This window comes from Phodopus roborovskii, unplaced genomic scaffold (genome assembly GCF_943737965.1).
Source record: "Phodopus roborovskii unplaced genomic scaffold, PHOROB, whole genome shotgun sequence".
Classification (NCBI taxonomy): domain Eukaryota; kingdom Metazoa; phylum Chordata; class Mammalia; order Rodentia; family Cricetidae; genus Phodopus; species Phodopus roborovskii.
The window spans coordinates 16,421,826-16,437,161 of record NW_026126480.1 but is presented as its reverse complement, the minus strand read 5'-3'; the positions used below and the strand labels follow the sequence as shown (position 1 = coordinate 16,437,161).

The 15,336-nt window shown below is 41.8% G+C and overlaps 1 protein-coding gene across 1 annotated transcript in view; it reads right to left on the bottom strand.

Moving 5' to 3' along the window:
• Positions 1 to 15,336, bottom strand: part of Dnhd1 (dynein heavy chain domain 1) — a 63,432-nt gene that overhangs the window by 29,502 nt on the left and 18,594 nt on the right. Inside the window, exons 10-18 of the mRNA XM_051192563.1 lie at positions 13,953 to 14,215; positions 13,621 to 13,864; positions 9,905 to 10,062; positions 9,056 to 9,181; positions 8,693 to 8,969; positions 6,961 to 7,088; positions 6,675 to 6,873; positions 6,212 to 6,306; positions 5,725 to 5,932 (exon numbers count right to left, since the gene is read on the bottom strand). Of these exons, the coding sequence (XP_051048520.1) occupies positions 5,725 to 5,932; positions 6,212 to 6,306; positions 6,675 to 6,873; positions 6,961 to 7,088; positions 8,693 to 8,969; positions 9,056 to 9,181; positions 9,905 to 10,062; positions 13,621 to 13,864; positions 13,953 to 14,215 (1,698 nt within the window). The remainder of the gene's footprint in view (positions 1 to 5,724; positions 5,933 to 6,211; positions 6,307 to 6,674; positions 6,874 to 6,960; positions 7,089 to 8,692; positions 8,970 to 9,055; positions 9,182 to 9,904; positions 10,063 to 13,620; positions 13,865 to 13,952; positions 14,216 to 15,336) is intronic.

Sequence of the window (15,336 nt, the reverse complement as noted above, 5' to 3'; positions counted from 1 at the left end):
GAACACCCCAAAGCAGAGGAAACAGGAGAGAATGACTTAAAAAATATCTTTGTAAAAATGATAGAGGCCCTCAAAGACGATGTGAGAAAATCCCTTAAAGAAAAAACAAAAAGTTGGAAGAAATGAATAAATCTCTTAAAGAAAGTACAGAAAGCCAAGAAAAAAACAATAAAACAGGTGAAGGAAATGGTTCAAGACTTGAAAACTGAAATAGAGACAATAAAGAAAACACAAATTGAAGGAATGCTGGAAATAGAAAAACTGAGCAAATGATTGGGACATAAGCATAACCAGAAGAATACAAGAGATGGAAGACAGAATCTCAGGCGCTGAAGATAAATTAGAGGAAATAGATTCATCGACCAAAGAAAACTGTAAATTCAACAAATCCTTAACATAAAACATCCAGGAAATGTGAATCCAGCATGGGACTGACTCAGCCCCCTGAACATGGGTCTCACCTAGAAGGCCTGCACAATCTAAGGGACCTCAGACAGTGGAACCAGGATGTATTCCTGGTGCACAAAAGGTCTTTGGGGGCACATCCCCCATGGAGGGATACTCCCTTAACCTAGAGACAGGAGAGAAGACCTAGTCCCTACTTCAAATGACTTGACAGATTTAGATGGCCCCTCCTGGAGGGCATCGCCCTACATGTGGAGTGGGGGGGGAATGGGAGGGGAGGGTGGTCGGGGGACATGAGAGGGTGGGAGAGAGGGAAAGAGGGAGGGTGGGAGAGGAAACTGGGATCAATATGTAAAATAAAAATAAAGAAATACATATAAAAATGATAGTAATCTGTTAAAATGGGCTATGACTTTCTATTGTTCACAGAACAAAATCTAGCACTGTGAATCTCCATAACTTGACCCCATCATGTTGATTGCAAAATAAAGTCTAATTCAGCAAGAAAAAAAATAACCCTATGTCTTTGAACTGGTCTTCTCTTATCTACTGCCCTCAATATGGTAGTCTATCATGCATTTAAATGTATGGTGTTGGCTGGGCAGTGGTGGTGCACATCTTTAATCCCACATGCACATCTTTAATCCCGCAACTCGGGAGGCAGACACCAGCAGATCTCTGGTTCAAGACCATTCTGGTCTACAGAGCTAGTTCTAGGACAACTAAGGCTACATAAAGAAACTCTGTCTTGAAATAAATAAATAAACAAACAAACAAATGTATAGTGCTATTAGTTTGAGGGATATAGAGCAGCGTTTGTTAATCTTGGAATGCCTGTTATTTGACACAAAGGAGGTCCATGAATTTAATGAGGGTATAAATAAAAAAATAGCTTTGTCTTCCAACAAGGTGGCCAATCAACAGACCTGCATATCTTCATGAAGACCCTGATGGGCAAGACCATCACCCTAAAAGTTGAGTTCATTGAGACCATGGAGAATGGCATGGCCAAGATGGAAGACAAGGAAGGCATCCCACCCGACCAGTAGTGGTTGATGTTGCTAACAAGTAGCTGAAGGATGGCCCCACACTGCCTGACTACAGCATCGAGAAAGAGTACATCCTGCACCTGATACTGTGCTTTGCACGATGGCATCACTGAGGTATCCTTGATGAGCTCACCCAGAAGTACAACTGCCACAATCTGCCACAAGTGTTATGCGTATCTGCATACTTGTGTAGTTAACCGCCACAAAAAGTGTAGCCATTCCAGCCCCAAGAAGAAAGGTAAATAAAGCTGAGATCTTGCTTGGTCCAAGGCTCAGGGACTCAACAGAGTCCTCTTCTATCAACTGGGAGAAAAGGAATGAATGGATGGGTGGGTAAAGCATAAACTCAGCAGGGTAAAATACAGAGGACAAAGCATTGACAAGTGGAGAGAAATAACCACAAAGACTTTTTCCCTTTATTTTTTCCAAGACAGGGTTTCTCTGTGTAGTCCTGGATGTCCTGAAACTTACTCTGCAGACCAGGCTGGCTTCAAACTCACAAAGATCTGCCTGATTATGCTGGGATTAAAAGCATTTGCCATCACCGCCCCTCTTTTTTTAAAAAAATACTCCCCAAATAATTCCACAAAATAGAAACAGAAAGACCATTACCAAATTCATTTTATGAGGCCACAGTTACCCTGAAACCTAAACCACACAAAGACTCAACAAAGAAAGAAAATTACAGATCAATTTCCCACATGAACTTAGTTGCAAAAATACCCCAAAACAGAATCCAACAACACATTAAAAGATTATTTACCATGGTCAAGTAAACTTCAACACAGAGATGCAGGAAAGGTTCAACATACAAAAATCTGTCAGTGTAATCCAACATATAAACAAACTGAAAGAAAAAACACACAATCATCTCATTAGATGATGAAAAGTCTTTAGTAAAATCCAATACCCCTTCATGATAAAAGTCTTGGTGAGATCAGGAATACAAGGGACATACCTAAACATAATAAATGCAATATGCAGCAAGCTGACAGCCAATATCAAACTAAATGGAGAGAAACACTAAAATCAGGAACAAGACAAGTCCACTCTCTTCATATCTATTCAATAAACTACCCAAAATTCTAGCTAGAAAAATAAGACAACAAAAGGAGATCCAGGGGATACAAATTGGAAAGGACATCAAACTACTACTATTTGCTGATGATATGATAGTATACATCAGTAACCCTTAAAATTCCTCCAGGGAACTTCTACAGCTGATAAACATTTTCAGTGAAATGCTGGATACAAAATAAACTGAAAAAAAAAACAAAACAAAACAGTAGTTCTCCTATATACAAATGACAAATGGACTGAGAAAGAAACTAGAGAAACAAGACCTTTCATAATACCCACAAATAATATAAAATAGTTTGGTATAACTCTAACCAAGCAAGTAAAAAACCTGTGTGGCAAGAACTTCAAGTCTTTGAAGAAAGAAATTGGAGAAGAATTCAGAGTATGGAAAGATCTCCCATACTCATGGATTAGTAGGATTAAAATTGTAATAATGGCTATCTTACTAAAGGCAATCTGCAGATTCAATGCAATCCCCTTCAAAATTCAAACACAAGTCTTTACAGACCTTGAAAAGACAATATTCAACTTCTTATAGGAAAACAAAAAATCTGTGATAGCTAAAACAATCCTGTACAATAAAAGAACTTCTAAAAGTAACACCATCCTTGATTTCTAGCTGTACTACAGAGATGTAATAATAAAAACCACATGGGTATTGGCATAAAAACAGGTTTATCCATGGAATAGAACTGAAGACCCAGATGTAAATTCACTTAATGTGGACATCTGATTTTTGATAAAGAAGACAGAAATACACAATAGAAAAAAGAAAGCATCTTCAACAAATGGTGCTGGTCTAACTGGATGTCAGGATGTAGAAGATTGCAAATAAATCCATATCTACCACCCTGCACAAAAAAAAAAAGTTTAAGTGGATCAAACATTTCAACATAAACCAGATACACTGAATCTGATAGAAGAGAAAAGTAGAGAATAGCCTTGAACTCATTGCCACAGGAGATAACTACTTGAACAGAATACCAATAGCACAGGTACTAAGATCATCAATAAATAAATGGGACCTCATGAAACTGAAAAGCTTCTGTAGGCAAAGGACATTGTCAAAAGGACAAAATGCAGGGTATAGGATGGGAAAAGATCTCCACCAACCCCACATCCAACAGAGGGCTGACTGTAAAAATATAAAACTCAAGAACCTAGACACCAACAAACCAAATAATTCAATTAAAAATGAGGTAAAGATCTAAACAGAGAATTCTCAACAGAGGAATTGCAAATGGATGAGAAATACCTAAAGAAATGTTCAACATCCTTATCCATCAGAGGGTTGCAAATCAAAATTATTCTGATATTCCATCTTACACCCGTCAGAATGGTTAAGATAAAAAATACAAATGACAGCTCATTCTGGTGAGGGTGTGGAGCAAGAGGAACACTCCTCCACTGCTGGTGTGAGTGCAAACTTGTACAGCCACATTGGAAATCAATATGGCAGTTTATCAGAAAATTTGGAATGAATCTACTTCAAGACCCAGCTATAGCACTCCTAAGCATATACCCAAAGGATGTCTACCTGTCACAAGGACACTTGCTCAATTATGTTCATAGCAGCTTTATACATTCAACTCTATCCATGTTCACTGATGCTCTATTCATAATAGGCAGAAACTTAAAACAACCTAGATATCTCTCAACTGATAAAGAAAATGTGGTACATTTATATAATGGAGTATTACTCAGCTGTTAAAAAAACAATGATATCATGAAATGTGCAGGCAAATGGACATAACCAGAATAGTTGATTCTCAGTGAAGTAACCCCAAAAGACAATCATGGCATATACTCATTTATAAGTGGGTATTAGCACTAAAGGATAACTATTCTACAATCTACAAACCCAAAAGAAACTAAGTAGCAAGGAGGGTTCAAGGGGGACACATGAATGTCACTGTGAAGGAGAAATAGAACAGACATCACAGGTGGATGGGGGAGGGATATGGATGGGGTGTGGGAATAGGAGGGATCAGGTGAGGGGAGGGTGGAGGGGAAGAGCACTGGGAGAGACAGCTGTAGTCAGGGGCATCTCTGGGATGAGCTAAGAACCTAGTGCAATGGGGATTCCCAGGAGTCTATGAGAGTGACCCTAGCTAAGACTCCTAGTAGTGGGGAATACAGAGTCTGAACCAGCTATCTCCTGTAACCAGGCAGTTCCTCCAATGGAGGAATTGGGAACCCTCCTCCCCCAACACAGCCACATAACCTTTGCCCTGCCTACAAGATGTGCTGGGGTAAAAATAGCACAGAAATTATGGGAATGAACAACCAATGACTGGTCCAGTTTGAGACCCATACCATGAGCAGAAGCCCTTCCCTGACAATGCCTGGAGGATCTGGATCCAGAAGCTGGACAGCCCAGAGACCAAGGATAGAATCTAACATGACTGGCAATAAATAAATAATCACTGAAATGATTCCTAATGATATTCTGCTATTCTTATAGATCATTGCCTTGCCCAGTTGTTGTCAGAAAGGCTTCACCCAGCAACTGATGGAACCAGATACAGGGACCCAAAGTGAAACATTTGGTGAAGCTTGGGAAATCCTGCAGAAGAAGGGAAGGAAGAATTATGGGAGCCAGAGGGGCTAAGGACACCACAAGAAAATCCATAGAATCAACAAATCTGGGCTCATAAAGGCTCCCAGAGACTGAACTGCCAACCTGCATGTGACTGACCTAGGCCCTCTGTCATGTTAGTCATGTAATGTGGTCTTCTTGTGGGACTCCTAACAGTGGGAGCAGTTTTTTTTCTGACTCTGTTACATGCTTTGGGGACACTTTCTTCCTACTGGGTTGCCTTGTCCAGCCTCAATAGGAGGAGGTGTCTAGACTTACCACAACTTGATATGCCATGGATGGCTGATATACATGAGAGCCCTGACTTTTTCTGAAGAGAAAGGAGGAGTGAATGGGGATGGGGTAGGGGAAGGATTGAGAGGAGAGGAGGGAAGGAGGGGAAACTGTGATAGGGATGGAAAAAATAATTAATTAAAAAGAAGAGTTCCTGCAAAGATTAAGACATTAAGAGAGCTTGGGAGATACTGTCTCAACACATGGATGCCTCAAGCTGTGATTAAGGATTGGGGCCTGACTACAGGAGCCATATTTGGTAAATGAGCAAAGCCTTTAGCTGGAGGCATTCACTGGATCACAAAGGCTGAGACTCACCTGAGAGGAGGAAGGTGCCACTGTCCTTGCCCACTGACTCCCACCGGGGGCTTCGGAATGCCTGCCTTTTGGAACGCTCTGAGGCTGGGGGCTTGTAGGGCACATGCAGGATGAAGTTGAGCAGGCGCAGTTGGCGGCCCTCCCAGTACTGCTGCATCTGCTGTAAGCTATCTTGGGCATGAATTCGTTCCTTATCATGCTGCCACACCTGGAAAAGGTATGTCACAGAAAGCAGAACTAGCAGGTGGCCAGGAAAGACAGTGTTGGAACTGGGACTTGAGGATTGGATCTGAGGCAGAACTCAAGGGCCTGGAGTGTGGGGGTCTAGACGAAGGAGGAGTGGACCCATCAGGCTTCAGTGATGTCCCAACTTCCCTCTCACCTACATGCCAATCACTTTCCCCATAGCCCAAGGAACTAGTAGGCCTTGACTGGCTTTATTACAAAATATGGTTCCAACCAGCCCCCTCCTCCTTGTGGGCTCCACCTGATTGATTCGGTCTGAGAATTCCAGCAGTGGACAGTTGAGCAGCTGGCCCAATGGGAGAAGGTCAAAGCTTTGGAGACCGCCCAGCCCTAACACTGGAATAGAATAGGCAAGTCAGAACAACATCTAGCACATGGTTCAATGGAGCTCATATCCCAGAGCTCATTTCTACCCTGAGCCAGGACCAGCTTGGACTGCAGTGCAAGATCAGGAGTACAACACAAGGCCAAGAACCCAAAACCCAAGGGTCAAGCACAAATCTGAAACTCCAACCCATGTCCAATCCCATCAGTTGAGAGACCTTGTGTTGTAATGAGGTAGCAAAGAAATGCGTTCCTCCTGGATGAAATGAGTTTAGCATATGTGGGAAAGAGGACACAGGGTTTCCAGCAGGAGCAGAAGGGGGATTGCTCTAAACACTGTGCCTTTCCCATCCCTCTATCCTGTCTCTAGCCAAACACACCTCTCAAGAGGGATTGGGAGTTAAAATTCTGAAGCTGGAGGCCGCCCAGCTTGGTGAGCAAGGGCAGGTAGCTTCGAAACTCCTCTAGCATGCGCATACAGCGTTGTAGCACTGGACTGTGCAGCCCCAGGGTGGTGCTGAGCCGTGCAGCCTCTGTCAACCAGGCATCTGTCTTCTCTCGGGCCATAGAAAGACTGAACTGCACAGAGAAGAATTCACTGTCAGACTGACCCCCACCCACTCTGCCTGGCCGGCTTCTACTCTAGGTGAGAGCTCCCAGAAGTACCTTGGTAAAAGCCATGCACTTCCACTCACTGAAGTTTTCAGAGATGATTCGGTAGAGCCTCCAGATGCGCTGCTGCAGTACAATAGGTCGGCTCCCAGAAACGGGTGGGGACATAGGACACTCATTCCCTGTGAAATAAGACTGGCTGAGGCTTGGGTTATTGGAAGAATGGGTTAGTGAAAAGCCCTTAATGAACAAAAGTTAAAAAAAAAAAGATGGTGTGGTACCTATGTAAATCTTTCAGTTCAACAATAGGAAATGGGGCCATCTAAAGAGCAATTGTTTCAAAGAAAGGATTCCTGGGCAAACCACACAGTGCTAAAATAGAGCTTCTCTTCTATTAGTCACTAGCTCATCCACTCAATTCCAATTGCAGTGAACTTGACTACAGCTCAGATATACCAGTCACACTACCTTCTGCCAGGGCCTTTGACTGGCAGTTCATTCTTCATAGAAAACTCTTGCCACAGAGAACCACCATTCACACCTTCACCACCTCTAACTTCAAATTCTTGTTTGAATAATACCTATCCCATAAAACATTGTTCTCCACTCATTTGGCATTTTCAGACACTCTTCTATGTTTATTTTTTCTAGGTTACCTATCGCTTTCTAATGTGCTGCATAATTTAGTTATATTTTATAATTATTATCTATCATCTTTCTTCTTCAGCGGCAATATTGGGTCCATTATAGAAGATGTTTTGTCATTTGGTCACTGATGTACTTTGAGTTCAATACATGGCAGGCACTAACCAAAATGTTGAATGCATGAGTAAGCGAATGAAGATGCTTATTAAAACAAGAGGATCTAAAGGACTAGATTATTTTTACAAAAGCTGGGATTAGGTGAGAAGCTGGGGACAGAAGAAGGAAGTGAACACACTGCTATACAGTTCTCTGAACCTAATACCACTTGGCCTGACTCCTCTACCCTGTGTTTGTTTGTTTGTTTATCAATAATTTAAACTCCTAATGGGAAGGGTCAAGTCTATAGTTGATATCAGTTAGGATATGGGCTGAAGGCTTCCCATAACTAAAAGAGAAAAATTCCTGATGAAGGATGGCTCTAAAGCATCTCCCATTTTACCTGGCCATAAGGCCCAGTTGATAGCTGACCAAGGAGCAGCTCACAATGCACCCTCCCAAGAAATAAGTGACTGTATATGAGAAAACAGCCCATGCAGTTACATGCAGAAGGGAACCAGCACAGCTACCCTCCTGTAGTGTCCTGGTCTCAGACCAATGGCTTTGTTCCAGTTGGCTCCTGTGGGACAGTAAGACCCTCACCAGTTTTGTTTCTAGATACATACGTTTGTTGGCTGGAGACAGTGGTTACCATATCAAGATCTTGACTGTTCTTTTCTATGACCTGCTGCTTGGAATTGGACAACACTGACCAATGCTAAGTTTTCCAATGAGTGTACACGTTCTCCCTAATCAGCACTGAACCCAGGGGTTTAATCTAATGAAACATTCAGCTATTTGTTTTCCCTACCAGACAGTGAACTTCATGTATCCACTAGCATAACACCTGAGACAAAAAATAAGCCTTTTTTTTTTTTTTTTTTTTTTTGTCCTGCAGTTTGTTCATAAAAGAGACTAGTGGAGGTACTGATTCCAAAGGCTTGCTTAGGACCACAGAAGACACAATACCTGGAGTTCCAACCCTTATCTTAGTTGGAGGGTCCATCATAGGGTGAAAGAGGAGAAAGAAGGTGAAGATCAGTACCAGTAAAGGTGTTGTAAGCATAACGTAGGTCATTGAAATTTTTTAGTATATTCAAGAACTGATGCTCCAAGGCAGTAAGCTGGTGCTCGGTACTCCTCTGTTCCTGTGAAGGATCCATGAAGGGACCAGACAGAGCCTTTGCCAGCAGGCCTTCCAGCTCTGCCAATGCTGCTGCCATCAGCTGTTGCAGCTTGGGCACAATGGAATGTTGCTTACTAAGCAGGAACTCTGAAGCCTGGCTTCTCTCAAACTGAAATGCCTCCCATAGGTCCAGAAGCTGTGGGGCAAGCAGAGGACAGTGAGATATGGTTGTAGAGTGGTGAGGCCAGTAGGAATGAATGATAACTTGAATTGTTCTCTCACCGAAATATCTAGAGTCTCATTCTCAGCAATAAAAAGGCCACAGTGGTTGCGGATGAGGTCATGGAGTGATCGGACATATTCCACTCGCTCCTCCAGCTGGCTGTATTGCTCATTAGCTTCATTCAACTGCAGAGATTACAGCATGAGACCAGCACCCCAACAACCCTGACCACTTCTTTAGACTCACCCTCAAAAGGCAATCCCATTTTCCAGAGTGGGCATCTGGAGGCTCCAGGCCCAGCTTCAGCATTTAAACCATTCAAGATAGGAGAGTTATGTAGGATCAGAGTCCCTTTTGACTTAGGTCCTAAAGGCAGTTTAGTTTTTTATCTTCTAGACTTGATGACAAGGCAACACATCTCTAAATTACCTACTGACCCAAGGAAAAGAACCATACCTCTTAAAGCAGTGGTTCTCAGCCTTCCTAATGCTGTGCCCCTTTACTACACTTCCTCAAATTGTGCTGATCTCCAACCATAAAACTATTTCATTGCTACTTCTAACTGTAATTTTGCTACAGTTATGAATCCCAGTGTAAATATTTGTGTTTTCTAATGATCTTAGGCAACCAGTTTGGGCTGTTGGATGCCCAAAGGGGCCTCGCCCCACAGGTTGAGAATACTATCTTATAGAAAGACTCTCTTGTCTCTTCAGGATCTGCTCCTGACATGTAGAAGCAGAGCACTGCACAAAGAGGGCAAGACTCAGCAAGGACAGATGACATATGTAAGCATAGTTCAAGCTCATCAAAGCCTGTAAAGCTCAACAGAAATCTAAAAAGAGTGTGCTGAGCCCTTGAGCAGGCAGGGGCCCCAGATATATGAGGAAGAAAGGATGAGGAGACTGTACCTTCTGGGAGCACTGTGCAATGGCATGGATGTCTGAGTTGATGGTTTGGAAGACCCGTAAGAAATCTGTCAACTCTGTCATCAGCCGCTGATTACGGCTCCAGCATTCACTTTGCACCTGTGCAAGAATGTTCTTCCTCATGCTGTTTAACTTGGATTCTGGAAACAAGAGAATATTGTGTTAGAGGATGTGTGGAAAATAAGTATATAAGAATTAGTATACAAGAGCAAATGGGCAAACAGGAAGTTTCCTCATAATATGACAAGAGGTAAACACGTGAGCTTAAAGGGATAATCACAAGGGGTTCTCACAGTGTGATAAATCACTGAGTTTCCTGGAGCCCTCAGCCCACCATAGTGAAGGGAAGGGGACCCTGAGAAGGCTTGAGGAGGTCTCTGCTGTGGAGGATATTGAAATGATTGTATGAGTAGTTTAACGCTCCAAGAATGAACATGGAAATACATGTTCATGAATAGGATGTCCTTGTCTGTGTTTTGGAGTCTTTCTTCTTGCAGAAGGGATACCAAGAAGAGTTTTAAAGCTGCCTTTTTCTGTTTTTTGTTTGTTTGTTTTATCTTTTTTGCTTGTTTGGGTTTTTGCATATGCCACCAAGCCCAGCTTCTTTTTGAAGATTAAAGAAATACAATTAAGGTAGATAAAGGCTTAGAAGATAATCTGCTCTTGGTAATATGAAAAGGCTTCATTGTCTGGGGAAGCAGGAATAATGGGGTTGTAGAGCTATCTAAGATGGGTAAAGGTACTTGTCAACAAGCCTGACAACATGAATTTGGTAGAAAGAGAGAACTGACTTTTTTTTAATGTCTTCTGACTTACACACCCACACAATCATACTTGCACATACATTCACCATGACATGGGAACACACACACACACACACACACACATACGATAAATATATAAATGTAACTTTTATTTTTATTACTTTTAATTGTGCATGTTGTATATAGCAGGTATGTGCATGACAGTGGGTGTCAGAGGAAGCCAGATATATTCCATTTCTTGGAGCTAATCCTGGGAGGAATGCTGGGAGCCAAACTCAGATAACACACTCTTAACCACTGAGACATATCTCTAGCCCCAAGTGTAATTTTTAAAAATAAGGCTAAAACAATATTCATATGACATAATTCACTGACTTAAGATCTTACTGGTTATAAAAAGGACATCATTATTTTACATACTACTGAAAATGGAAAAAAAACCTATGAAATACTGCAATGCTTTAAGACATTTCTTAAGTTTAGATATGCTAAAATAGGCATAGGATATCAAAATGCAATATAAAAATATGGAATACCTCAAAATCCAGTACTAAGTACTTATTGTATGCCAGACATTATTTCAAAATACTTCACATGTATTAACTCATTTTATCCTCATAGATTCCCTTTCAGTAAGTACTATTATTTGTACTTACTTTATAAATAAGCAGAAGCACAAAGAGGTTAACTGTACATAATACAATGATAGAATAATGATTCGTACTTAGAGAGCTTTGTTTTATTCCAGTATAGCTTAGGTTACAAACAATATAGAATTAGACATGTATACATGTAGCCTGTGGTATACACATATATCTTACATACACTATTATAATTTTATTTTATAAACTATATAATGTTATGTAAAAGTAAATACACTTACCTCCAATTAGCATCTATGCAACTGGGTGGTAGAATAGTGAGTTTGGAGGCAAATAACTGAGATCCACAGTGTATGGCACTTTCAGAGACTTGGAAAGAGTATTCTCTTGGAAAGAGAATTAGGTACCAAGAGATGAAACTGATAAAACCTACCAAGAAGGAGCTTTTGAAGGGCACCTATGCCGAACAGAGCATTTCTCTTGGTGGTGAAGGTGGCTAAGTCACTGAATGATGCTGCTTTGGGACCAGGAGGACTAGGCAGGAGTGCAACAGTGACACCACATGGCATGAAAGAGCAGTGACATAATAAAACATTAGGGTTCCTTTGTCCACCAGCTGGATGGAGATGGACTAAGAAACTGATTCAAGACATAGTACAAGGGAGAGGAAGGGAAAAGACTTGATGATGAGTTGGGTGGGGTGTACTTCTCTATTCAAAGGAGCAGAGTTAGCAGATACGGTGATAAAATATGATCAACAAGAAACCTGAAGCAGAGAGAATAAGAGGAAATGAAAAAAATCACTGCCTATGTTAGCCATTTCTAGAAATAATTAAAAACCAAAACAAAAATTACTTTGTTTTCCTTCCTATAACCTTGAGTGACACAATTTAGCACAGCTTGTTTACAAAGAAACTGAAACTGTGTGGTCTTACATCACAAAGCAAGTGGGAAACAGAGCTAGGACACTAACTGTGAACTCAAGAGGCCAGTGTATCCTGGACTAAGGATCATGAATTTCATAGGCTAGGAAGACAACAGGCTCCTGGGGTAGAGCTGGGAAAAGCCTGCCTAAAACAAGGCCAGAAAGAAAGTGAACTAATTGCATCATCTTGTTCCTGCCTTGTCAGAACAAATCCCTGCCCAAGAATTGTAAGAAACTCAGTGAGGAGCAAAAGCCAAGGGGCTAGGCAGGTAGGGTGCTTTCAAGCAAATCAATCTTCCTCTCAACCCCACTGGGCCTGGATGCAATTTCTGTTTTGGAAGTAAGGGATCCTAAGGTAAATAACATGGAAGTGGTCAGCCTAAAACAAGTGGTAAGCCTGAGTAACAAGAAAAGAAAATTATTAAACACCAAAATTCTGCTACAGGAATAAGAGCCATGGTATTTCTGACTCAGAAAAGGTGAGAGCTGGAGAGATGGCTCAAAGGTTGAGGGAACTTGTTCTTATAAAGAATGGAAGTTTGTTCCCAGCATCCATGTTGGGTATGACTCCAGCTCCAGGTGATCCAGTGCCCTCTGGCCTCCACTGGCACCTGCACCACCCCCCAACACACACATTGTTAAAATACATTTAAACAGAAAAAGGAAAAATGGGCACAGAACACCCCACCACACACACACAAACACCAGCCTGGGACACAGCAGCACAAGGATCATCAATGTCAAGAGGGCTAGGACCAGGCAAGGAAATGTTACATTCTCTCCAGACACTGTACAACCCAGTGGGCTTCCCCACTGCCAGTGTGCTGTGGAAGCAAAATGGAGCAGGGAATACTTGAGAATAAAAATCAATGGTGCCAAGAATTCTGAACTAACCAAATGTTCAAAATAGATAAAAATGGACCAGAGTGCCTTCTTTAGATGAGAAGAGCCCTCATTAACTGGGAAGAGTGAGTTCTTTTGCCATTGTCCACAGAGGTTAAGACTGAAGAGTGAGACAAGAACGAAGAGTAACTTTTCACTCATGCAGATGGTGGCATAAATTTTGGCACCACAACATTCAAGAAAGGTGCACCCTAGTTTCCCAAGAATCTCTATGAAGAAAACCAGGTGCAGGCTAGCTTAATAATATTTGTTTATTTTGTTTTTTTTGTTTGTTTGTTTTCTAACAAGAATAGAAAAGTTTTCATCAACTGGCATATGATTCCTAATGAATACAGGGAATGAATGAAGCCAAACAGAGGCTGACCTCTGTGATAGCAAAGAGAAGGGGCTGGGAGCTAGAGCTTTGGAAGGCTCCAAAGGTCCCTGGAGGATATCCTAGTTCCAAGGCGACCTGCATGCATAGATGTAAGGAAGGAAGATGTAGGGAAGACAAGAAGCACTTACCCAACTCTGCTTGAACATCATGGCCACTCAGGAGCAGCAGCTTGCCTTTTGTCAGCAACTGGACAGGCATATTGGAGACACGTTCTTGCCACTCTTCCAGCTGGTTTACCAGTACTACATAGTCCTTGATGGGAGAGCCTCTTAGGTCCTCTAACTTCTGAGGACCCCAGGCTTTCAGGAACTCATAGATGGTTTCTACCCACTGTTGTTTATTGCAGAATTCCCGAACCTCCTGAAGCATGTCCTAAGGGCAGATAAAGTATGTAAGGCAGAGGCAATGGCTATGATGGGGCTGACAGCCAGCAGACCATTCCTTAAACCTCTGCTCTCACCTCCAGGAGTGCCTGTTGTATAGCCAATGCCTGTTGGATTCCAGCATTGTTGTCCAAGTCCTCCTGTAGGTGATTATAATTGGGGTGCAGATACTGACCCCGAAGCCGGTGCCCACGGACCTCAAGGACATCAGTAATTGCATGAGACTTCCAGGGCCACACAAATCCTACATTCGGACCACAGAAGAGGCGAACAGCATCGCTGGGCTTTCCATGAAACTTGGGCATCTGGAATTCTGCATTTACGTCCTGGTCTTTATCATCTAGTGAAGCACATGACACAATAGTTCATGAGTGCTCTCTAGAGCCCCACATAAACCTTCTCTCTACCCTAAATAAACACACTCATCATACACCACACTCCTATACCCTGCTTATGAGTAAGTCTATACATACATCATCAACATTAATTAACACAGTACAGCAAATCCATAAGAGGAGTGGATCAGCCAGAACTACATGCTGAGAACAGAATTTTCCTATAAGCAGGAAGGGAAATTATTACAACTTATCAAGTGGATTTCAGAGTAATTAGGAGATCTGAAAAGCAAAAATACTGTAGGCTGAATATCTAGAGTCTGACTGACTGTTTAGGGTATTGTTACCACAGTACCAACATCTGCAGAGTGGAAATATATTACATGCCTTTTCTCCAACTTAATTCTAAATTAAAAGCTCAGATAGTTCATTTGTAGCATCTACATCACCTATGCTGTCTAACTGCAAGAGGACTGGGAAGTACACTTAGGATCATCCTAGCTTCTACAGAATAGTGGAAGAGGGGGAAGAGGAGGAACAGATGCATTATTGAATATCCCAGTTCCCAGTATCCAACTTAAGAAATTATCCTTGGGCATGGCTTCTCCCCATTGCATTTTAGGAACTGGTTAATTGTCAGTGCTAATATTCTTAGTAAAAAGTCATGCCAGCAGAACAGCTGAAAATTCACATCTCAGAACTACAAACAGGAGGCAGAGAGCATACTGGGAAGTGTGGAAGATTTTTGAAGCCTTAATGCCTGGCCCCTTGACATCCTTCAACAAAGCCATACCTCGCCACTCCTTCCCAAATAGTTCTACCAACAGAGGAGCAAGTATTTAAGCATGTGAGCCTATAGGAGTCATTCTTAGTCAAACCAACACACTGACACATTAAGTCTACATTCAAACTATATCCAAAATCCAACTAATTCTCCCCACATCTACCATCATTTGACCAACCCCACCACAGTCAAGTCACCATTGTTTTTTGTTTGTTTGTTTGTTTGTTTTGTTTTGTTTTACTGCCATTACAGAGGCAAGCAAGCAAGCATAGGGATAGCATAGAAGTCTGAACTCTGCTTGTCTTAAACTACACACACATACTCCATTGCTAACAACCTGGA